Genomic DNA, 26,712 nt, shown 5'->3' with positions numbered 1-26,712 from the left:
ATTTATGTCTTGGCATGTGATTCTTCCTGCAGCAATATAAATACAAACCAAGAGATGTGGAAGACATGTATCATTTTCTTGAGATGGAGTGTGTGTTGCCGTGTCTGTGTACATTTGAAGAAGTATAAATGATTGTCCAAATCCAGCAGTTGTCTTGTGTTTCAAGCATGTGGTCTTTACAGTTTCCTAAAGACAGACTATGCAAAAATATTTGATTTTCTATTCAGATGTTATTGTTGTTGTTACTATTATTGTTCAGTTGTTGTTGTAAAGTGATTAGTTCAAAGAGCAAATTTGAATAGATCTGTAATAGAAATTCTATTTTTTATTGTTTGCTGTTGATACAGTAGCAAATGAAAATGAGTCACATTAGTCTGTATAGATCATAGGATTTTTTCCAACTTTCCCATTGTAAGCCGCCTCTTCAAAGGAGGCCCAGAGGTGTTACTGTAAAAGTGGATATTTTCGCGTGACTAATTTTTCGCGCTTGGCCGGGTCGGAAGAGTTTCGCGTGTTTTTAATTCCGCGGAATCAAGACATCACGCACAGGTACATATGGTAAGCAAAAATATTTGTGTGCTTTTATTTTCACACTAGTTTCTGGTTGCGCGAAATGAGCGAAAATTTGAACACCGCGAAAATTTCCACTTTTACGGTATTGTTTCTGAGATTGCACAGGCTGGCATGCATTTATAAATGTGTTTGTCGATACACACAAAACTTGTTATTTAAAGAGAATTAATCTTGATCAAACACAGTTAGAATTTACAGTATCATGTGTAATGTACTATCCCATTCATAAGTGATTTCACAGATTTTTTTTTTTTTAGCGCCTTGTAAAGCGCCTTGAGCATTTAATCAAAGTGGAGAACGGCGCTATAGAAATTGTATGTATTATTATTATTATTATTATTATTATTTTAGTCATTTGTGCATGTTTATCAAGTTTCTGTTGCCATGAATTGTCAAACCAATCTTGGCATTGAGTACCTCTATTCAAGATGTATGCATGATGAAGGCAATGTTTTGTGCTTGTTATTTTATGAAGACTCATATTGTACAAAAATGTCTCTAAAGTTTATATCATCTTGCTCTCAGTATGAGGGACTTCTTTTGTCTTCTGCTACCCCTATCATTTCCGTCGATATCCAGAAGTATCCTATTAATATACATTGTAAAGTACAAAATAATCTCAGAATAATTCTTGTGGTGATTTGTCCAATTAATGCTAGATATTACATTGTACACCGTACCACTTTAAGTTGAGTGTGAAAGGAGTCATGAAGGGTTATGTCTATAATATTACTAGATTTTGATCCAGACGTTTTGATGCTGCGTGAAAGTGGACAATTATAAAAGGGACAAAATAAAGCAGAAAACCTTTTAATGAGTATGAGAGGGTGTGACAGACTCAGATACACTTTACATGTAGCAATCTGTTTTCTGCCTATGTTACACTACCAGTGGTACTTCATACTTGTCTCAAGTACATACAGTGTATTGTCACATATTGTATCGACAGATATTTGTCCAAGCAAGTGTGTAGGCCCAGGGATAGAAAGTGAAACCATGCAATAAAATAAGGTTTGCATACATTGTGTGTAGAGAGTGATTTTAGGGGTGAAATACTTTTTAGTGAATACAAATACACTGGTCAGCATGCAGCATTTACTGACAAAGTAATTTTACATTTGATTGTGGATAATATCTTGCCAGTTTGGCTGGATTTTTTAACATTTTATATCATCCATAGGGTCTTGATTGTATAAACAGTATAATTTGTGACTATGCAATCAATTCATACACATACATTTTGCAATCAACACTAAGATATTTAAATGTTAATGCATCTATTCTAGAAATCTTCCTAAGTTTCTTTTTAAGTTTCTTCCTAAGTCAGAAAGTTAGAAAGTGCCAAGGAAAGACAGAATTGGTATTCTAAAATTTCTTCCTAGGAACTTCTTACTGCAATTAGTCCATCCTTATCCCCACCCACTGTTCTTTCTTAAGCCAATACGAAATGTTGTATCATAAGGAACCAACCAATGACAATCGCATATTATTATGACGTACCATGTAGGGTCAAATGCATGTGTGCGCAGCATGTCCCATTTTTGTCGAGCCCACCAGAGGTGCGGGGAGACTAAGGGATCGCCTGCGGCGTCTGTCCTTCCGTCGTCCATCCGTCCGTCGTCCGTCCGTCCATCCGTCGTCCGTCCGTAACGCTACAAAAACTTGAATAACTCTCTACTGAGGACTTCAATTTCAATCAAACTAGGAGGAAGAGTGGTTATGCAAAGTTACACATTTTACCAAACATTAAGTACACCTCAAGGTCAAAGGTCACAGACAGGGGTCAACAAACTTTTAGGGCCCAATGTTAAGTTTTTACGGCGCGTTTCGATTATGGCTCATAACTTTTGATCCCTATGTCTGTTTGTGACGAAACTTGGCTGGTAAATGTCCCTTTGGGAGTTGAAGGTCACCACAAGGTCAAAGGTCATAGGCAGGGTCAATGAACTTCTGGGAGTTAGAAAATGTTAATTTCTTCTACGCGAATGGGCGAGACACATTTTGGCACTTGCCTTGTTCTTCTTAAGTCAGAAATTTGCATATTTTCCTGGGATTCATCCTCATTTGCATATTTTACTAAGTTTCTTCTTAAGTTTAGGAAAAAAAGTTAGGAAGAAACTTTAAGTTAGGAAAATTGTTAGAATACCACCTGAGAACACTCCTAACTTTAATAGGAAGAAAAATCTTTCTAGGAAGGATTTCAAAATACCACCCCTAATGTGCAGATTTCTTAGTGTCAAGTGACTCCAGTCCAGAGTGTCTGAATGGTACCTACAAGTATGTGACTTTATGCATCACAAAACTCCTAATGTTTACAGAAGACGGATTCCGAGTAGGCCTGGAAGTACAAGTTTCAGTCATTTTTAAAAAAAAAATTACTTTCCTTTTGTGTGTACATCTACTTGCATTGAGAGCAAGCCAGTGGGCCTCACTAGACCCAATGTTTCAATGTCCCTTTCTCTCAGAAGCAATATTACTAGAGGTTGACAGGGGCAGATCCAGGAATTCCGTAAAGGGAGGGCGCCTTTGCAAAATTAAAGGGCGGCGCACACAACCACCCCCCCCCCCATTTTGTTCTTATTTCTTTTGTTTAAATAAAAAAGAAAGAGGGGGCATGCGCCCAGTGCGCCCCCTCTGGTTCCGCCACTGGTTGAGTTTCTATCATTTATTTGGTTTGATAGTGACATCAAATTTTTATTAGTTATTAAAGTGACTTTAATGCCAAGAATCTCTTTGAGAATCTGGCTTTAGAGGAAAAAATCTTGCTATTCAAGACATTTTGGAGTTTGTGCTGCAGGGTCACATCAATGTCAATGTACAACACACAGTCATTTTTTAGTCAAACCTGTGTATAGTGGCCACCCAAGGGAGATGAATGAGATTGTCATTATAGACAGGTGGTCACTCTAGACAGGTGACCACTGAAGCAGGTTTGGCTGGACATCAAGATATAACTTTAGGCATTTACACAGTAAAAGGTTACATTTCAGGGATGTCACTTTATTCTCTGTTGTCAATGTGCATTACCCCCCATACAATACAATATTTTTCAATAGAAAACTTAAATGAGAGATAACTTTGCCCTAAAATTGCTTCAAAGAAGCAGTTTCTTAGAATTGTTGCCAAAACGAATATGGGGGTACCATATGTAACACTGGACATATATGCATGTAGATGTCTTTTATTGCTGAAGCTACTGATTTCAATGTGCATTTTGCTGACAATCAATAATTCAATTTTCCTATCTTTATCTGTGGTATGTCTCTCTTTACTCTTTGTAGTTCATGGAAGCACATGGTAACCTAAAGGCAAAGCAGGGCTGTGAGCAGTACGTACCCAAATTCTACCGCAAACCAACAGACAAGGATTGCCAGTGAGTCAATATTGTATCATTATACAATGTATCCATAGTGTCACATGTTGTTGTCTTGTTATAGTAACATGTATTGACAAATTGAAACAAGCACGAAAATAATTACATAGCAATGATTCAATTACTTTTTTGAACAGATTTCTTTAGATGAAAATTGTGATATGTTTTATTGGTGGTGTATCTGTCATATAGCAAAAAACAACATTCTTGCCTAGCAGCACCCTTTTAGGCAGGTAAATACATGTACATGCATAAAATGTGCATACAGGATGCAGTGCTCAATATAAACCTCAGTCCTATGTGTTAACATCCCTGTGACAGGTCTGTGGCAGGTAGTTTCTGTGATGCAACTTTAACCTGTTGATAACGAGCTGATATTACTGTAACACACATTTCCCATAGACATCTGCCTGAGTATGCTTAAAGGGACAGATTTGAGAGTGATGGAGCTAAAAGTATGAATTATTAAAAAGAAAAATAATCTGTTGACACTTAAAATTGAGGATGGCTCTGGAGCTTTATATTAACAGATTGCCTTTAAAAACAACAACAACAACAAAACAACAACAACAACAACAACAACAACAACAACAACAACAACAACAACTGAAGTTGACAGGTTGGTCAAAAAAAATATGCCCAGAATATAAGGTTACTTGTTCCTCTTAGAGAGGGAATATGTAATTGAACTTGCCTTGCTCATGAACTCAGGTTACCATTATGGCAATAAGAATTTGAATTGGTAATAGCCTTGTCTAAAATTATTCTTGAAATTCCCCAATATTGAATTTGTTTACTTTAAATCGCTTTGTTGAGTCAAACATGGAACTTTGTTTATCTTTAAAAAAGGGAGAAAACTTTCACATTCTCCCACTATTTTTGTGATTTATGTGACTGGTCTCTCCAAACTCATGGATGTTGTGTTCACTGTTTGATGGCAAATTGCTGACTACAATGGCATTATCCTCTTGTGAAATTCTATGTGCAATGTATGAAGACAAGTTCTCAAACTTATGTGAAGGTTGTTTCTTTTCTGTGTTCCTACATCACATGGTATCTTATATAGGCTCTTGATTTCAAAGTTTCTGTTATAGTCACATGCAACAGCATGAAATGAAAGCAACAATGGCAAGGTAACCACACAAAATTGGCTATGGTGCCAACAACTTCCTGAATACCACAAATGAAACTTAAACTAAGTGACTGGAAGTACTACACTGTGTGTCAAAAGGATTGTATAAGAATGTACCAGTCTTTTCTGTATTGAGAGATGTTTGTTTCAGCACATTGTGAATAATCAACAGAGTGGTTTGCTGCGGTTAATTGGAACACAGACAAAAGGAGTACAGTGGTATCCTTCCTTCATTTTCTCCATCTTCCTGCATTTTCTCCATCTTTTCTGTACAGAGTTCTGAGGGAGCAGTGGATCCGAGCCAAGTATGAGAGGCATGAATTCATGGACATGGACAAACAGACATACCGAACGGGGAAGAAGACTGGCTACTTGTGGAAGAAAGGTCGCGACGACAGCAAATTCCAGCATCGTCTCTTTGTCTTGTCAGAGGATGATAACACTCTCAAGTATTACAACAAAGAAAACGTGAGATGATTTCTAGTATAGCTAGTTGCCTTGTGACATTATCTCTGATATCATGATTTTTATCCATAAAAATACTCTCACAAATTTTGTTAATATGTCGTGGGAATTGATACACAAAATTATAGTTATTACGCTTTAGATGTTATTAGTTAATCAGTAAATCCTTCTCTAAATTTGTGTGACCCAAATCTCTATGTAATGAATTTCTTGGGTATTTCGTGATCATTCAATGTGTACCTCGTGATCATTCAATGTGTACCAAAGTTCTTACCCCACCTCTTCAAAGTCTTCACTGGCTTCCAGTGTATTTAAAAAAAAATAATAAAAAACTCTTGGAGAAAAGGCTTGAATTTCTGCAACCCCACTTCTGTTGATTCCTGAATGCTTTTCCACTGAGGATCCAATCACTAGAATCCATAGAATTTGAAGTCATGTATGTTCGTACCTACTTTTGGTTAGATATTTGTTAGTCTTGTATCTCTCCCATTTCCTTTCAACTTTTCTGTGTAATATATGTAATTCACTCTATAATTATGTTTTTCAGCACATCAGATTTGGTCACTAGGTCAATGGGGCATTTAACCTGTGTAGGACAGTTTTGATTTTGCTACAACACGAATTTCCCATAGACGCTTGCCCGAGTATACTCGGGACTCGTCCCCAGTGGGTTAATACAAATGCTGGACTAATTACCTCTGGCAAGGTGATCATTTATTTCATTTTTTCTTGGGGGGGGGGGGAGGCAGTGGTGTGTTTATGTGCAAAATGACTCAAAGAATTTGGAACAGATTTAGATGAAATTAGCAGGAAAAGTTGATAATGACACTAGGAACAGGTGATTAAGTTTCGATAGTGAGTGATCAGAGAATTGTTATGACTTTAAAAAGGATTTTTTTATGTTTTGGCAGATAGGGTCAATGAACTTGGTAGTTCAAGCCACATATATTTGAGGTTTGTATACATATGCGCAATAAAACGCATGCTCTACTCAAGATGCAGCGCAGCATGCTGGAAGCTGATGAGGTAAACACAAGGCTGCTTTATCATTAGTAGAATTCACACCTATACAAATCTCGAGATATGGATTGCTATCGCTATCCCGCTATTTTGTATGTGTGAATGTGGCTATAGGAATATTGGGCGATTTTTAGTATGCATGTATGGTTGGAAATAGGCTGCTTGCTGGAGGTCTGTGCTCCCCGAGTGCTTTTCTAGTTATGTATGTAATGATAAAGTTTGTAGCATTCAGATAGAATTTATGTCAAGAGTTCTCTGTATGCAATACATTTGATGTACAGTATGTACTGCAGTCATGTAACCATCTTCCTGACAGAAATATTTTGTGCTTGTCTGTACAGGCCAAAGAGCCAAAGGCTACAATACTCCTATCTGAGCTCAATGCTGTCTTTGTGCCAGAGAAGATTGGGAATCCTAACGGCCTGCAGATCAGCTACTTAAAGGACAATGTTACAAGGAACATCTACCTCTATACCAATGATGGAAAGGTAAGATCTGTTAGCCAGACTTGAGCCTGGTTAATTCTTTATGTGCCATGGTGGAAACCCCCTGTGTGCCACACTATTCTGAGACACCAACGTAGTCATGCTGTGAGAAAACATTCTGTTTTTCAAATCTATGTAACTTCTACTTAGATTTCTGTTAAACTGGTCATGTAGTGAGTACAGTTGTAGAGAAAATGCAAAACTTTGCTTTGATGAAAATTGTATGACAAATCGATGATTGTTTTTCTTTGAAATGACCAGTAGCTACATTACTGTACAGGCATGACTTTTACCACTGGTACACACAAAACAGTGACAGAAACTTAGAATTGAATTACACCCAAAGCTATAAGGGAACACCTCTTGATAGTCAGTCACCACATAAAATGCAAGCTATATGTGAGACAATCGGAAGCGCGAGAAAAGCTGTCATTGTACTGCGGCATTTGGCGATTTATCGATCTGTTTGGGCGGGTTTGTGGATTTGAGCAGACTATGCGAAGTTGGCACGCCATCAACTGAGTCGGACATGCGAACGTGGCACATAAAGAGTTCATCATACTGATGGATCAATACGACCCTCCATCACTAAACCTGCAAGAGGTCACCTCACCAGATAATATATTTGAGTTCAGGTCAGGTTCTAAAGGAGGAAATTGTCAGTTTTGAAATCATATTTGGATTACTCATCAAACTTCAATATTTCTACTCCCCCGCCCCCCCCCCCCCCCAAGTAGATGGTAGAAATAAAACAGGTAGGATTGCTGCTGATCAGAAAAAGACTTTGACACACTCTCTTGCCTTATAACATGATAAAGAGATATTTGCACATTGCATAAAAATGTAGCCCTAAGATGAAGTGTGTCCAAAGACAATGTTTTCCTGGAAGGTGATATTGTTGGTAGGTAAAGGCAAGCTTACAAAATATAAGCCAGCAGCTATACAAAGTAATAGTGTTATGAATATCATACCTGATGGACTTGAAAGGATTGTTGTTTCTTGTTTCATCCTCTTCAAATTTTACACATCTTTTACAATAGCAGTAATTCAAGGAGTTGTATTGCAGGGAAAAAAAAAAAAAAAACTTATCAAAGTGTAAAATGTTCTCATAGCATGAAGATTGTTTCCTGAAATGTTAACAATTTCAAGAGAAGTAAATACCAGAGAAATGCCTGAAAAGGAGCATTGTGGTAACTATAAAAACTTTCATAATAACCTCTAGCCAGACTTTCATGGAAGCACTACATACCTGCTGACTTAGGTACTCAATTTCTTGAGTATTTTTGCCATTATAGCAAATGGTTACAGTTTCTCTGCGTATGTGGCATCATGCTTACCAAACTTACCCTTACCATTATACCGTATGTCCGAGAAAAAAAATTTACAACGGGACCCTCCGCAATGATAACTTAGTGAAATAGTGAATCAATCCAAATACAATTTCAGGGTATGAAACTATAACTTATTACCCACTTCTTGCAGAAAACCCACTCCGGTTTGCTTCAGTGGTCAAAGAGAAATGAGGAGTTTTGTAGAGCATGTCAGGAATCCTTCCCTCCAAGTTCTGTCCATTGTGTTCACACATTGATATGCCGTTCCTAGAGCATCCAAGTGCTAAACTTGGAAGAATCACATCCACGACATGCTTCACAACGATTCACATTTCTATGTGACCACTTAACCAAATTGAATGGGGTTTTCTGCATATGTAGGTAAGATGTTATATTTTCAGACCCTGAAATAGCGTTCAGATAGTTTAATCATATTGGAAGTTATCAATGCCAAAATCTGATTGTAATTTTTTGGGGGATATACTGTGTATCCACCTCAGAATAAATTCACTTAGAGTGGGAAGAGAGAATGAGCCAGTGGCAAGGCTTGTGGTAATGAGTAGGAAGGATATTGTGGATGTATAAACTTCCTGGGTTGATGTGTATCCTGCTTCATTGTGTCTGCCCTACATTACGTTTTGTATCTGCCAATGATAAAATGTACACCATTTTAGAATATATTTGGGCAAAAAGGGCCATTCATTGGTTTGTAATGCAAATTTTTTACACTATCTTTGTCCAGTAATAGAATTAATAGTAGGGTGGTCCACAGATGGTTTGAACATGATACGTAGCTGCAGTATACTTGAATTCTTGTGCAACATCCTCAAAAGCCAGCAACATGCTATGCAACATCTTCAAGAATTGGCAATATGCTCAAAATAGAATTAAATCAAATGTGAAAAACATGTGCAAAACTTGGGAAACATCAAACTACTTAGAGAATTTGTGCGGAAAGCACAAGACAGAATATTGAACATAAGCAACACTAAGGAAATAAGTGCTAGGATGTGCGCTCTGCACACATACATGTATGAGGTCTCCAATATTCTCACATTCAGAGCTTGCAACATACCCAGATTTGAAGTTGTGGACCACCCTAAATAGATTTAATAGATTTAAACTGTGGCTACAAATCTCAGAGTTTCAAAATCTGCCTAATTTTGCAGGAGGCTTCTTATAGACTTTTAAATATCTCTTCATGCCGTGAAAAGAGAAAATATGCTGCCTTTAGATTTCAAAATAAGAGTACTCTTGCCTACTGAGATGAATGTAGCATCCTGATTATATCGCTCCATGAAACATCCATTATTTCAATGTGTGAATGTTGGCAGCCTTGTATGTCGTAGGGTGCGTTCAAGCACTCCTAGAGCGAACTGTACCGTACCATACCCGTACCATACCAGAGGAGTGCTCGAATGCTCCTAAAGTGTACTGAACCGTACTGTACCAAGCTAACAGTGGACCACTTCCCGATGTGCTCCAAAAGGGTACCTATTAAAAGTGTACCAAAAGTTTGCATGTGAGAATGCATGTATCATCCGCATATGTCACAGTGCAAAGAGTTTATTTTCTTTGCTCGGGACAGGTGTGAGTACTGTAAAAGTGGATATTTTCGCGTGACTAATTTTTCGCGCTTGGCCGGGTCGGAAGAGTTTCGCGAGTTTTTAATTCCGCGGAATCAAGACATCACGCACAGGCACATATGGCAAGCAAAAATATTCGCGTGCTTTTATTTTCGCGCTAGTTTCTGGTTGCGCGAAATACGTGAAAATTTGAACACCGCGAAAATTTCCACTTTTACAGTAGTTGAAGCGCGCCAGGTGAATGACCCTCTTGCTACAAAATGCGTGACCCCCTCTAAAAATAACTCATGAGGTACGCTTTCTCAACAGAGTGCACGAACACTCCAAATCTGGCCCTGTACGGTATGATACACTTTAGTTCAGTTTGCTTTGGTTCACTGTAGAGCGCTTGAATGCACTCGTAGCTTGCTTGTACCACTAGTGAGATTGTGAAGATATGTTGGACTGGGTCAAGCAGAAATGCAACATGTATGATGTAGAGAAAGGTGCACAAATTATTAGAGTCAGTGAGATAGGAATTCTTCTACAGAGTAAACTTTTTGTAAGTTGAAGATCTTTGATTTTATCTGTTCATAGCACCACATTTTATGATTGTTTTGTCTCACTCTCAGAAGGAACCACAACATAATGTGCATATGCCATATTTTGTGAAGCACCATATCTTCTCAATTCAAAATATTGACTGCATGACATGGAGCTGACTTTACTTGGTACTTGATACTTCCTTGAGATCCTCCTGAATACTCCCACTGGAGTTTTAACTGGAGGTCCCGGAGGGTGGATGTTTGAACAAATATTTCATTGAGAAACATCTCTTCAAATCTAGCTGGATCAGTTTGTGTGATTACAGAGGTGTGAGTTTTATTCCATGCTTTAATTGTGCAAGGATAGAATGAATTTCTGTGGATTTGCAGTCTGGAGGATGGTTCTTTGAACTGGTGAGAATGTCCGCATCTGCTTCTAATGAATTTGGGTTTGGTGTGTAATAGATAATCAATATCAAATCTATCATTTAACATCTTGTGAAAGCAAGTCAGATGATGTGCTTCTCATCTTGCTTGTAGTGACTTCCATCCAAGAGAGTTCAGAAGTTGAGTGACACTAGATTATCTGCTGTAAGTGTTGGTGACAAAACGTGCAGCTTGTCTCTGGATTCTTTTGATGGACGTTGAGAAGAATGTTTTGGCACTAATTTTCAGACACCAGTCCCTCCATCCTCAAGAAGGCTGACAAAACAAAGATTTATTATATAAACTTTCCTCAAAAGCCTTTTTACCTTGTACTTTAATTTGCTTGGCAGCATGACATCATCTTAAAGGGGATGGCTAGTGACCGATCAGTGGGGATCAGTGGGAATGCTGGAGGATGATTTTTCCAATCCTTGTGGGATTCATTTAAGAGTACATTATATATCTATTGTTATGTGAAAATTATTTGCTTCAGAATGGTCTCATATTCAAGTAATGTGCAGTTTAATGTTTCCAGGTTAGCGTGCCTGGTCAGTGACGGGGCATTAATCTGCACATTACTTGAATATGAGACCGTTCTGAAGCAAATAATTTTCACACAACAGTAGATATATAATGTACTCTTAAATGAATCCCACAAGGATTGGAACAATCATCCCTCAGTATTCCCACTGATTCCCACTGATCGGTTAGTAGCCATCCCCTTTAACAAAGTAGACTGACAGGTCCCTGGGAAGTTTGCTTTGACTTTTTATTCTGATTTCTTTCCCCCATCTTATCTTCAGGATATTGTAGACTGGTATATGGCTATCAGGCATGCCAAGTTCAACAGACTGAAGGTTGCTTATCCTGGCGTAAGTGATGATGAGGTAAGAGTGAAGAAGTTATCTGGCTAAAAGGAAGTTGTTCCCACTGCCGCACCCCCTCTTTCTTTGAGCTTTTTACATTTAAGGTTACATAGATTGTATTTACACAACATTTTTCTATTCTTATATCATAGCTGTCCCAAAGGATGCTCGGAGGGATTATTAAATATGATTTTCTAGAAATTACCAGGTACTGTGAACATGGAAATTTTCTTATTGTGGAATTTTCATGCAATTTGCGCCACATGAAAGTAGTGTGAAAACAAAAGCACACAATTTTTTTGCTTGTTGTGAGTGGTACTTCAATGCACTTTATAATTATATTGAGTTCGTGGAAAGAAATGCATGCAAAATTCTTACTTGGCTGAGTGCGAAAAATTACTCGCGTGAAAAATTCAGCTTTTACAGTGGGATGAAAAAAACAAAGATTAGATCATTCGAACGAAAACTGAAAAGCATATTACAGGGTAAAAAGGTCCCTGCTAGACAACAGAAGGTATGAGAATAAAATTCATGATGAAATACAATGTAGGAATGTCGCTCACACCAATCATGGTTTGATTTCAGCTTGCCGACCAGCTTACAAGAGACTATGTGAAGGAGGGCTGGCTGAGTAAGACAGGTCCAAAGGGTAATGAGGCATACAAACGCCGCTGGTTCTCACTGGATGGAAGGTTACTGAGCTACTACCAAGAACCGCTGGTTAGTCTCAATCCCACTCCGCCAAATAAGGAGAGAATATGTATCTTTTGAGAAACATAAACATAACCGTGTTTATAATGATTTACATGTGCTTTTTGTATTTTTTCCTTTTTTTTTGTCTTTTTGTAACAAACAAAACATGGTACTTCAGCTGTGTGATAACCATTGTTTTTACATGTTATGGTCTGTATTCGTGAAAAAAAGTTTTTTTTTTTCCAAATGTATCTTTGGATACTGTTTTTTGAATGATAATGCAGTTTCAGGGAGTCTTTGTCATATTTTTTGTTCAACTGGATTCGATCCATGTTTCTTATGCTTAAGGTGTAATGAGTGAACTTCTATTTTTACCCATCATACATACACACTTTCCCCAAATTTTTCCCATAAATGCTCTTTGGTCTCAGTTTCATTACTTGTAAGAGAGCAAACCATTGCACGATTTGGTAGCAAAAAGCCAAATAGTTTACTTCCAAGACCCCAGCACAAGTTTACAAAGGACTGGTCTCATGTGCATGTAAAAATAAATAAATATATCATGATAAAAATGATATCAAAACAAACAGACAAAAATCCTCAGTAAATAATTTCCTGAAATTCATATACTTATATCTGGCAGAATTACCTATGATAGATGAATGATATTGCATCAGCAATGAAATATTTTTATCCATAGCCTGCAGGTGCTTAACCCTAACTAGGCCGGGCTATTTAGGTAGATGATAGAGCCGGGGGGGGGGGGCCTCCCAGGCCCCCCCTCCAGATCTCGGCCATCGACTGCGCTATCGCGATGAAAATTGGCACACACATTGCCTATGATGTAATCTAAAGTACCATGAAGTTGATTTTTTTTTAAATTATCATTTACACTAAATTATGCTAATTTATGCATAATGATGCATGAAATCAGACAATTTGGTATAAATCACTAAATAAAGCTCAAAACAGGCACATTTTTTTGTGTAAATATTCTTTTTAGTGTCCATAGCAAATGTAAGAGAAAAAAATTGCACAATCAGAAAAAATTTCCTAAGTATTGTATTGTTTTTTGAATTTCTTATTTATTTCTTTGTTTTTTCGACTTTATGTTTTTCATTGTTTTTTCAATGAAATTTGTTCGCGACATCGTTCCAAACAAGGAAATGTGTTATTCATTGATTTTAATCAATAAAACCCCAAAATAACCATGCTTTTATGAAATTTGCCTGTAAACACAGTTTGCATTGAAATTGTACACGAATTCACGTTTTTGAGCAATTTTTGGTCTGACATGCACGTGCATATTTATGCGCAACTTCGGAACCGCGTACCCGGGCATCACAAATTTGGTGTCAAAAGATGCGGGAGACTCGAAAGAAAAAAGTCATGAAACGTCGCGGCGATAGCTTCTCGCGATAGCGATACATAGCGCAAAACATCGAGGCCCCCCCGGCCTAGTTAGGGTTAACATGAAGACAGCTAATTACATAACCCATTGAGGACGAGTCCCGAGTATACTCAGGTAGGTGTTTATGGGAAATGTGTGTTGTAGCAAAATCAGTCCGTCCTCAAGGGGTTAAGGAAGATATCTCTATACTGATATAACACCTCTTTCTCCAAAGTATTTTCTGTGAGAGTCTCAAATCAGGGTCCTGTTGTATATATATATATTTCTTTTTTTTTGAGACATATGGTAGTAACCCCTCCCTCTCTCTCACTTCAGGATGCATTCCCCAAGGGGCAGGTTGTTCTGGGAACCAAGGCTGATGGCTTCACAGTACGAGAGGGGGTTCCCCCAGGCCGGCTGGATCAGCTCTACAGCTTCACACTGGTCACACCCACCCGCCAATACTACCTGAGCGCTGAGCTGCAGGATGAACGCCGACAGTGGATGGAGGTCTTCATGAAGACGATAGAAACACCGCTGTCCAGGCAAGACATGACGCTGATGAATTTACTCAACAAGGAGTGTAGATAGATCCACAAGCTGTGTAAATTTGCTATGCTTTAATAGCAGTCTTCCATTTTCTAACTCTCTCTCTCGCTGTCTTTGCAAGGGAATCATTGGAAATGTATTTGGGGAATGTCTTGTTATCCGAATTGATTCCACAGTCTTTGGTTTTGACATGCTTGATCCAAATAAATCATTGGTGTATATATAGATAACTTCATATCGTGCAGTTATCCTTTAATTTGAATGCAAATTATTCTCCTTCTGAAGAGCGGCATTGAAACATGATCCTGACTTGATACATCTCTGAATTACCATGCATGATACTACGTAGCAATACCTGTATTTGTATTTAATTGCTGTTTTTATATTCTGCTTTACTGAAACAAAAAAAAAAAAACCCACAACAACATGTAATTGTAAATATATTAAGCATCATCTTCACCACGACAATGCCATGATGTACTGCATGTTATAGGTGCTTTGTAGTATCTTACCAAACAGTGTAGTGCCTATAAAGAAAAAAATGCACAGAACATGCGATAGGTAGGTACCTAGAGGTTTGAAAAAGAAAAGATATCATTGCTCTCTTTGTGTACAGACTGAACCTGCCAATCAAAGATATATAGGCTCCGATCAGCTACAGTGTAACTCACACAATTCTTCATTCACCAGTATTAAATTAACTTTTGGCTTTGATGTGGCATGTGTTTCATGCTTGAAATTGGATAGGAAGTGTTATCTAGCTTAACATGTGGTTCAGCCATGACATCAGGAAATCACTCTTATTTTAGTGCTGAAAGTTTTCAAATAGAATTTATTGCCTCTGGGTTTTTAGCCATTATAGAAAACAGTAATAATAATTGTACAATAGTCAAAATGCATGATTTGTGTCGTTGCATTTATTAAAATAAAATGAGTCACATTTTAGATCATTGCAAACTGGTTTCTGCCATCAGTACAGAAAAAAAAGACAAATTTTATCAAGGCTCTACTGAAAGTAGTTTTGAAAGTTTTCTATCATGGAGAATAATGTGCATCCCGAGTATGTGGCAGATATTAAAACATCAAAATTAGTCAGAGATAAACTTATCCAACCCAGTAGCATCAAATTATTCTCTGGTGCCATAACGTGTGTTTGTTTTAACAGTTCCATGTCAAACCAGGAAAAACAAGAGACTACAGCTATGGCAGTCAACAACTTTTGCAAAGTTTTCTGTAATCCTATTTCTTTAGCTGAATGTAATCTATAGAATATTTGTGAAGACATGCTTCAACCTCTTGATTGATTTCTAACACAGAAAATGATTTTTTGACCCATTTTGGTGATCAGTGTGCCATTTCTGAGAAATCATGGTGATGTATTATAGCAAGGTTTGTAAGATCAAGAGAGAATTTCTATTTCAGTTATTATATGTAGAAATGATTTTCATGATACTGTACATGCCATATATGTCGTGAGGTTTCTATTTTTGTGAATTTCGCAAGTCTGACGCTATTCGTGAATTTAACAACACACAGAAGTATCATCTCTGATCCCAACATGAATGTGACGTGCACGCATGCATTTACCTCCCTTCATTACTGTACTCCACGGATGTAAATTTAACCACTTGCGAAATTGTCTTGAAGTCCTGATTTGCAAAAACTTAGACCCCATTTACAGTGAGTGAAAGGGCCGGGCTCGGCCGCGGCCAAGCCCGGCCTTCATTTCACTGTAAACGCACAAAAGGCTACATGCGGTACCCAAATCGGCCGCGCATTTGGCCAAGCTCTGGAGGTAGTCTCGGACGCGGCCGAGCCCGGCCTTTTCTCACTGTAAACGCAAACTGGGCCAAATGCGGTTCCAAATTTAGTCTGGCTTCCAGTCCCTCTGCCCGTACTATTTCACTATTCAGGATATCAATGCCCTCAGTGTCGAAAACTAGTACAGTTTAAGGTGGTTTTGTCCTGCAAATGACTTCTTCGCCGCTGAGTCCAGTTGGCAAAGGGTCTGGAAACCAGACTATGCCAAGTTGTGTTTGTTTACAAGCAGAGCGCCACTACAACAAAATATTAAAAGGTTTGAATTAAAAGCCCGGGCCGAGTCCGGCACTGTAAACGGACAAAATTGCAGGGCCGAGTACCGCAAGTAAGGCCGGGCTCGGCCGCGGCTCGGCCCGGCCCTGCACTGTAAACGAGGTCTTAGACTCAACAAGTATATGGCATATACAGTAGTCATTACATGCTGTCCTTGCTAATGATTTAATTCTTTGTTTGAGAACTTCACTTGCTGAAAAACAGTATAAAACAAGATTTGTGCCGACACCACTAAAAGCAAGACCAAATTAACTGCTGCATTGAACAGTAATGACCTTTTTCTTATTTTATTAAAGGTTTAGATAAATATAGTAATCAAGCTGTATAGCATATATGATTTTGGTTACAACAGTGATTTTGGTATAAGATCTTTATTGGAGTAATACATGAGAGATTTTGTGGTGAAGGTTGTTGAAATTTTTTCACCTTCTTGATGGAGAATTCACACATGAGATACTGTAAGTATAATCTTGTTTCTGTAGGTTGAAAGGAACATTTCAATGTGATTTTGTGTAAATAGCAAGCTAAATGAATGGCAGATTTATTCAAATTTTTAAAGTAATGAGTGTATAACAATAAATGTTGTACTATGCAAGTTTTATATCAAAAGGAAATACGGTATAGAAAATTGGAAGACTGTAATTCATGTTTCTTATTGCATTTTTTTTTTACTTAACGGTGCTGACAAATGAAATCACACAGTAAAAGTCACTTGCACCAGCGTAATGCTAAATAGGAAAGGCAGAATCACTGACAATTGAACTTTACACTCATGTGTTCAATGAATGGTATCCCACAAACTTCAATCACCAGTACATTGAAAACAAAATGCATCATGGATAAAGGATGTATTGTGTACATTAAAATCATGTAGCATGCACTTGTATTGAAAATTCTTCTGGCATTGTAGAACTCTGTTGATTAGCATCAGGATCTTACCAAAAAATTATATGTATGGTTTGGTTCAGTGAGAATTAACAGACCTGGGTGAGGGGGGGGGGGGGGATAAAGAGGTTACCTGTACAGTGTGTTTCAAATCCTTTTGTTCCTTCTTATTTGGAGCCCCTAATATACTGTAGCACCTTTAAATACATCACAATGCACAGAATATCATCAGCCAAAGCCTGTACAGTCTTACAATAATGTACAAACATTTTTTGCCCATTGCATTGTATTCTGATACTACTCATTTCCTTGTATATTTGGATACACCAGTATGCAGTAGTAAGTCTGACAGGGCAATTGATGTGTATGAGTTCAGTGTGTCAGCATGAGACACACACTGGACATGTTATCATATCTGAAATCCAGTGATACGGTGATGAGCTTGGCAAGTGGTATAAAAGTTTTGATCATCATTAATGAGTGCAGGAGATCGTACAAAGTTATACACATTCTTTTTTTCAGAGTGGGAGTGAAAACTGTGCTGTGAGTTCCACTGTAACTTAGAAAGTTAAGTTGAGATTTTAGTAATGGGTATGACAACTGGGATCCATTCACAGAGTAAGTTTATGTGTGTTGACGAGTCAATTTGCTTCCCATGTATGCAAACATGTAATACAAACATTGGTCTGTACTTAATTTCCAAATGCTGTAGGTCACAAAATGCAAGTCTTCCAAGCTCTTTCATACACAGTAAATCAAGTATTAAGATGTTTTATCAGGTTTTACAATTTATTTTATTGTACAGGCAATGAAAAATGGATGTATAAATATATATTTTTTTCTTTTTTTGCAGCAGAAGATAGAAGCTTTAATGAAATGACTTTAATTTTGTACACTTGAAACATTTTGTATGAATCATCAGAAAAGCTGAACACACATTCTTGAATTGTGTTTGATTGTATGCATTGCTGAGGTGTAAGTTTCTTTGTATCTAATTGAATTTTGCTGAAACATGAAGTTTGCCTTTGCATTGCTCTGTGCATGCTGTTTACTTTTTTTTGTCTGCTGAATTACTGTCCTCTTCATGAAGGATTTTGTGCAAATGTGTAATTTTATGACCAGAAATGCAATCTAATCATTACTCTTACAACTCCTGAATGCACTGTTCTTAAGGTAGTTCTTAGACTAATATGTTAATAGAAGTAGTAGATAGAACATGTAGTACGGATTACTGTGACAGATACTAGTCAAATTCTTAGGCTTCAACTTCCATCAATTCCCTTTTGTGACTGGCGATGGTCGCATCTTAAACGAGACAAATTGCTCCTAAATTACTTTTAAGAATTTTGACTGAAAGCCAATTTTGATGATATTTTTTTCTTCTTTCTCCCTCAAATTTTGAATGTGAGAAATAAGGTAAAGATATATTGCAGGCCAAGTAATGCTTTCCAGAATACTGCCCAAGGAATGCAAACTTTGGAATTGGTTTTTAAAGATCAGTGATACATTTTGCACTTTACTGTATATATAAAAGAGAGATCAAGGGAAACTGGTGTGTCGTATGTTTATTATTTGTCCATAGATATTGTTCTATTCCTAAGTAACGTTTGAGTGTTGGTCTCCAGAATGCGTCCAGTAGCAGGTCGACAACCGACACTGATATTTCAACATTTTGTGTAAAAAACAATCAGCACACACACACACCACACACACACACTAAATAGATACAGTGCACCCCCGTTATAACGAAATGCTCGGGACCAGCAGTTTTCTTTTGTTATAACGAAATTTCGTTATAATCGAACAAATACAATATATAACGAAAACAAGGAAACCACGTACATATATCATATTCTGTTTGCTGAATACTCATCATACACTGGAAAGCTATGTGAAATGTGATGGGATAACTGTATCACAATAATAAAAGCAAGTTCCCCTCAGAAACTGTGCATGACACAAGGAGCGAACACACAGTGGTGAGAAGCGTTCACCCACTCAGAGACGCTATGCTCGCTCCGCTATGTATTTTCGAAAGCAATTCACATTTTGTTATAATGGAGCACATTTCTTTTGGTTTTCTTTGTCGTGACACTCAAAAAAAGACTTCGTTATAACGGAAATTTCGCTATAACCATGTTCGTTATAAGCGAATTTTGTACCAAAGACTTTAATGGTGATAATTTTGGGACCAGAAGATTTACTTCGTTATAACGAAATTTCGTTATAACCGTGTTCGTTGTAACGGGAGTGCACTGTATATACATATGACAAAATTAAACTTTCATTTCCATGCTCATTTGAAGGAGACAAGGATAAAATGATAGGAAAGTTCTGAAAAAAATTGTTTTTACCTCCTGAATTTTGACAATCAAGTAGCAGCATGAAACACTATGAAGCATTCATAATATTTATGTATGGAGTGTGCAGTAAAGTTTCATTTATTGTGAGTTTACTAGTCAACTTGATTTCAGAATAACAAGAACTCAAATTAGTGGTTATTCTCAAAAATGTTTCTGCAGTTTCCTGGATATAAAATCCATTACGTGTACCAGGAAATTGGTAACAAGCTGGAAGAAAAGTGGAATCTTGTCCAACATCACACTAACCATCCCAACATAGCACCAAGAAAAAATGTTGGTGTGGAACTGCCAAAATTGTGTTTACATTTGCACTTCTCTGAAATATCAACCTTGTATCATATCGTCTCATGCATAAAAGGATTGAATCTTTATGTCACAGTGTAGGAAAGATTCCAACATCTAGCTGTATAGCCACACTTTAGGCATGTTCTATTGCTCCACGATTCATGATAGCATTACTATTTATTAGTATTTAATCAAGACAGAGTTGTGTGGCATTGCTGTCGAATACTACTAAATACTGGGCTTATACAATATTTACCAGCCAAGTTAGTTTATTTACAGCATTGTTTAGCATGTAAATATCACTGATTAGATGATAATGTCAAAGACACTTGGGAGATGCCACACGAAAGGATAAATTGTGATTGCATACCCTCATCACACCATAAGCTCAAGTGTAACTTAATCAAATCTGAATGTGTCACAAATGACTGCTTCTATAGTCATCACATGTTACTGCTTTCATTTTTTTCTACATGTATGTCCTGTTTTGTACCAAGAGTATGTTTTGTATATATTTGTATGTAAGTGTAAGGTCTACTAATGAAATGCCAAAATTTAGGCTTGTATTATGTTAGCAAGGTTTGTCTTACGTTGTTGACATTCACCCATATTGCACCTGCATTTTAACACTAATACAAGACACAATTATGAAAAGGATGAGATTGAAGAGGGAAAAAATTGTTGTAACACAACATGCATTCTCCACATGCCCCAACCCAAGTCTGCTCATGTCAAGACTTGATGAAACGGTTAGTGCAAGGTGCATTGAACAATAGAGGGCTCCCTTGCAAACTCGTAAGACTTCTCTGGACACATGTTTCGCAAAATCTTGCAGAATGACATTTGTTTAGACCCTCCGAAGTCATTTAGTGTTCACCAAGACGTCAATGTTTCACAGAGATGGAATGATACTGTAAACGTTGATATTTTCGCGCAAGTAATTTTCCACGCCCTGCTGGATGAGATGAATTTTGCACGATTTTAATTCTGTGGAATCAAGACATTCATTACTGGAACATATGGCAAGCAAAAATATTTGTGCAATTGTATTTTCGTGCTAGTTTCTGGTTGCAGAAAATGGGCAAAAATTTTCACACCACACAAAATTTGCTCTTTTACAGTAATTAAAAAGTTGACAGAATAAAAGGCTTATTTCAAGCAGATCCTGGTAGCTGGGATTAGGTTCATGTTTAACCCTATTGGAAGCCCCATCTCAAATCTTTCACTGTTATTATATAGAGTTGCCTTGCCTTTGTGGTAGAGTGAAAGTGTTATGATACCAATCCAGAAGATGCCTTTCTTGGTGTTTGTGGAGTTTACATGTCTAAGTTTACAACTTAATAGTCTTCCAGAGATCATGACGTAGTATTAGTCACAGTCATGGATGAAATCTCTACTGAGACATATCAATGTAATGGCTCCCAAGTTTGTGTCAAGTTAAGACTCATTTTCTGTACCATAACTTGAACACCAAGGACTTTGTGATTTCTGACAATCTCTTGTGTAGTTGTGTTCATTGACAAACCCCATGAAAAGAGAATCCAAAGAAGCAGTCTAGGATGTTTGCAGAACATTCATGTACATGTATGTCTCATCTATTCTGCAATACATGTATACATAATATATCATGCACCTGTACATGACAACTCTGTATTGTATCTTAGATGCTGTCGTATGTAAAGCATGCTGTTTGGAATTGCTGGTATCGTAATACATTGTAGCAAAGTGACATCGGCCTTTTGTGAGCTCAAAAATCAGACTCTTAGTTCTCATTTGTTGTGTCAAGAGAGGTCCATTCTGAGAGGAGTTTGTTGTGAGTTGGTTGGTCATGGTGTGGAACTCCTATGGAGGAATTGTAATGGAATTGTGAATGGCAGAGTATACAGGATTGAGGGACAAGATGTTCCATAGAGTGACTTTAGTTCCAAAAAGTATTACAGTGGACTCTTGTTACAACAAAGTCCTCGGGACCGGCAATTTTCTTTCGTTATATGGAAATCTCACTATTGTATAACCGAACAAATAAACATTAAAAAACAAAGAACAGATAAATTTGCGGCCTGAATTTATATTTTCTTGCATGTTGGAACCAGAATTTCGTTATAACAGGAGTGCACTGTACAAAAACTCTTAACCCTAATCAGGCTGGGCTTTTTTGGCTATGCTATATCTGGGGGGGGGGGGGGGGGGGGGGGGGGGGGCAGATTCTGCCCCCCCCCTTCAGATCTCGCCTATGGAACGCGTGATCGCGCCGAAAATCGGCACACGCGACGCCCGCGACGTATACTATCAAAATGTATGGTTGCTTTCTCCGAAAAATTTTTCTTATATTTTATATTAATTAATTATTGTAATTTATGCATAAAATCAGTTTGGGGCTTTAAATCACTTATTAATGCTCTAATTAAGCTGATTTCTTTTTTCAAACGTTTCTTGTATCATTCTCCTGAGACATAGAATAAAAAAAAATCTGTATCTAAATTAATTTCTTATGTATTTGATTGTTTTTTTAATTTCTTATGTATTTCTTTGTTTTTCGACCTTTTGTTTTTGTTTGTTTTTTGGCCAAAATTTGTCACAGACATTTTTCAAAGCTTTATTCTGCTAAAATAAATTAATTTCGTCCATTCTAAGTCAAGATATGAATTTTTATGTGAATTAATTGAAAAAACACAATTTGCATTGGATTTGTACACAAAATCACGTTTTGGAGCAATTTTGGGGTTGACAAATTTTTTTCGAACGGTTGTCATGTCAAAACGGTACGCGCGGGCGCAACAATTTGGTCTCAAAAGTTGCGCGATACTTGAAAGAAAAAAGTCATGAAGCATCGCGGCGGGAGCTTATCGCGCTGCGAAGATATTGCGCGAAACGTCTAGGGGGGGCGGATTCTGCCCCCCCCCCCCAGCCTGATTAGGGTTAAAGCCTCCTACAAGCCCCTATGATGTTCACCGTCATTTATCACTTTGTTCATACTCTTGATTTTATGCATATACATAATGTACATGTACATATTGTATACATAATGTGACTTTGCTGTTACATCAAGTTTAGCCTGTAAACCTAGATTTAGAAAAAAAAAAAAAATGTCTTTTGGGTAGGCCCTTTTCAGGGCCACTCACATACTCCAGAAAGAATATGTGGTGCACTGTGAAGCCTTCTACCACCCAATCAAAGTTAATTAGATGAAAATCAGTTTTGGAATGGCTGAGACATACAAAAACAAAGTACTAAAACAAGTGGGTGCCACCTTTTATTAGGATTGCTCTGTTTTGGATATCTCCGCCATTTCAAAACCAACTTTCCTCAAATAAATGTTGAATCCCTCTTGGAATTACATGCTCTTTCATTTTTTTAAGAGGTTTCTCATTATCTCACCAAAAAAATGTTTGAAACCTGAAGTTACGTCTTAACCAAAACTATGCGATCCCTTTAAAGACCTAGTAGCTTGGGATTCATGGGTGGCCCGATTCATTCACAAGCCACATGGGTACATTAAAAAAACCATGAATAGCATACAAATAGTGAATGGTCACGAGTGCAATGGTACAAGATTTCGCACGAGGTGAAAGATGGAGGCACTCTATTCAACGAGGCGAAGCCGAGTTGAATAGTGCGATTCTATCTTTCACTGAGTGCGAAATCTGGTTCCATTGCATGAGTAAAGACCATACACTATTTGTTTTATACAACACCTCGAACGTCAACAGATTTGGTACTCACAGATTCTTGAATTTAGCACAGAAATGGCAACCATTTTCCGTGAAAGACGAATGAGTAGCCCCACAGTCGCAGTCACCGTGTATGTACATGTACGTATCCTTTGCGAAACAAAGTTGTTTTACAAAAATGAGTGACAAAAGTACGCGCTTGTAAGCGCGCGTGCAGCACATGTTTGTTTATTGTGACATCAGAACGCGTGCAATGAAACATTTTGGTCGAACCAAAATTGCACTGCTGATAGCCAGAGCGTGCAATGGAACTCTTCACTAAATGTCACATGCTGGGCAATCGACCAATCGGATAGCTACATTCTTTGTAGGTGTTGTATAATACCAGTTAGCAAATATGTGGATCATAGCACAAGCTAAATGTTGACGGTCAACTCCAGTCAAGATTCTGTGGCTCTGTGTGTGTACTTACAAAGTGGTCAGTGATAAAGCTGTACATAATTCATTTTTATGGGGATTCTCTAATATCATATCCAATCCAGGCTAGCCTTCTCACTCCATGGTATCCCCATGCTACCAGTAGGGTGTTTCATAAAGCTGTTCTTAAAGTTACAAATGACTTAAGAACGACTGGAACATGTTCTGATGTGCTGTACTTATCAGAATTTCAATAATTCAACACAAGTGCTGATCACCAGCCGTTCTTAAAGTTAGCCTAAGAACAACTTGGTGAAACACCACCCGGGTCTTTAATATTTGAGGACATAACTACACTCCCCAAATCACACAATGCCTTAAATTGGTGTCTTCCTTCCTCTAATAAAATTCTGCACGTCAACTAAAGTACGAATCATGTAGATCAGTAGTTTGCAAGCAGTTGCACACACTCTGATATTGACCTCCAAATTTGAAATATACAGTAAAACAAGAAACATGATGCCCCTGCTTGAAATTCTAATGCCTTGTGATATAGAAAAGTCATTAAAAACAGGACTCATCATTTGCCTTTGAATTTATTTCAATAATCTGTCCAAGCAATGGCCACAGACTTCACAGAGGGAACATCAACTAGAGTATTACCTGGTCATCAATGGCTGACCACAATTATGGAATGGGACATGATGAATATTTTCAGCATAATATCACTATACCTCATACACACTGTTAGCCATGCACACACAGTAAAACAAAATCCATGAAACGATTTTCATTAACTTTTTTTTAGCGGTCGTAACATACTCACTGTTCCAATGTGCTTACATACAGGTGTGAACACAATCAGTTCATTAACATAGCAGTCATAACACAGTCACTATTCCAAGTGGCAATGTATACATGTACATACATGTGTGAACACAATCAGTTTATTTGCATTTCTAGCACCCTGGCAACAGGAACATGGCTGTCATACTGGCAATGTATGCTTGGCTATGAGTTTCATAATGCTCTGAAAAAAGCATTTTCTTCCATTTCTCCCTTTTTGGCAAAAAGCTGAGACTGCTTCTAAGCAAGACAAGTAATACGTACTGTTAAAACCATATTTTGAAGTGGTTAAATTTTCACATATTCAGAGACTCCAACTCTCCCGTTTTCGACGGGAGATCTCCCGCCGAAAGTGCATTTTTGCAAAATCTCCCGTTCTCCCGCTTGAGATTTGATTTCTCCCGCCCTGGCTCTGTGTCTCCCGTTGGAAAGGATTTCTTACTTATTGCTATCGTATATTGAAAGAAAAATAAGCCTTAGATAGCACCAGAGAACATCTAGAACCCTAGGAACTTCACGTTTTCGCACACATCAACTTGGAGTCTCCCGTTTGCTAGGGGTTTTGGGCGGGAGAATCTCCAGATCAGAAGGTGCTTGGGGTTGGAGTCTCTGTATATTTTCCAGGTCAAATGATGTTTCCACCATGATATTTCCAATATGCCAAAACTTAACATACATGCATATCATTGTACATTATCCCCAAGGTAAAAATTGATAACTTAATGCCTCTTGAAAAGGGATAACACCAATATTTCATTCTATTCTTACAATTTGAGACCAAGTACTGAACCAATCACAAAACTGTTTACAAAATCTTATTCACAATAAAAGGCCCGGACAGTGCTGTTTACGATGTTCTATCTCTCAAGTCATGTCTATGACTACCTTTCTCCTGCATACTGACAAGACTGATAAGAGGTAGAGGAATATAATCAGGTGCACGTCACGAGACTGACACCCATGAGTTCGACACTAAGCTAACAAGGCCCACGAAACCGATACATTAAGCCACGTGTTGTATCTGTCGAACTTGTGGGCTGTTTTCACCTAGTGTCGAAGTCATGGGCTTTATTTGCCTAGTGTGGAACTCGGGCTGTATGACTCGTGAGCTGTATGACTCATGGACCTGTTTTCAATGTCGAACTCGTGGGCTGTATGACTCGTGGGTGTCGGTCTAGTGGGATGACCCAATACAATCCTTCCTTCCAGGCTTCCAGCCAGGCAGCTATCTTGAAGTCAAGATGACCTCGCTCAGTCCTGTGAAATCCTTTCTCATGGATATTTTCCATAACATTTGATCCTGTCCACGTAGCAATCGGCTGGCTACATCCTCATCAAGAGACCAAGGATTGAGGACCCACATCAAGGAGCGGATGAGGACCTGGTTTCCTTTGATTTATCCTCTTCTCAAGTTTCACCAATATTGCTGCAGGGTGTCAGGTAAAGAGATAAAAACAAAATGGAAAGCAACAAAATTTAACTGCCTCCTGTTTGTTTCATTAGGCAGTCATCATGATGTTATGGATGCTATTATATTCGAAATAACTACCGGGTATCATCATTTGTAATCATTTATAATGGCATTCAAAATTCTTGCATAATTGATATTTCTTCCAGTCTGGAAAGGAACCACATGCAACAATTCTCTAATGTGACACTCAAACCACAACTCTCAAAATATAAGTTCATCTGATATTACTAGCGCAGCAGCTCATACAGTAACAGGGAGCTTACAGTC

At 37.8% G+C, this 26,712-nt stretch overlaps 1 protein-coding gene across 2 annotated transcripts in view; it reads left to right on the top strand.

The window, feature by feature from the left end:
* The window catches only part of LOC139727071 (arf-GAP with dual PH domain-containing protein 1-like), a 62,135-nt gene extending 47,052 nt beyond the window's left edge, over positions 1-15,083 (top strand). For both annotated transcript variants that reach the window (XM_071638060.1, XM_071638052.1), the window contains exons 3-8: positions 3,855-3,946; positions 5,354-5,546; positions 6,905-7,051; positions 11,719-11,802; positions 12,367-12,501; positions 14,201-15,083. In XM_071638060.1, the coding sequence (XP_071494161.1) occupies positions 3,855-3,946; positions 5,354-5,546; positions 6,905-7,051; positions 11,719-11,802; positions 12,367-12,501; positions 14,201-14,455 (906 nt within the window). In that variant the 3' untranslated portion in view covers positions 14,456-15,083. The remainder of the gene's footprint in view (positions 1-3,854; positions 3,947-5,353; positions 5,547-6,904; positions 7,052-11,718; positions 11,803-12,366; positions 12,502-14,200) is intronic.
* Positions 15,084-26,712: the final 11,629 nt, after the last annotated feature.

This window comes from Diadema antillarum, unplaced genomic scaffold, assembly GCF_040938485.1.
Source record: "Diadema antillarum isolate AM-2024a unplaced genomic scaffold, OU_Dant_1.0 scf00000017, whole genome shotgun sequence".
Lineage (NCBI taxonomy): Eukaryota > Metazoa > Echinodermata > Echinoidea > Diadematoida > Diadematidae > Diadema > Diadema antillarum.
Note: the sequence above shows the minus strand (reverse complement) of the source record. Positions and strands in the feature narration are given on the sequence as shown.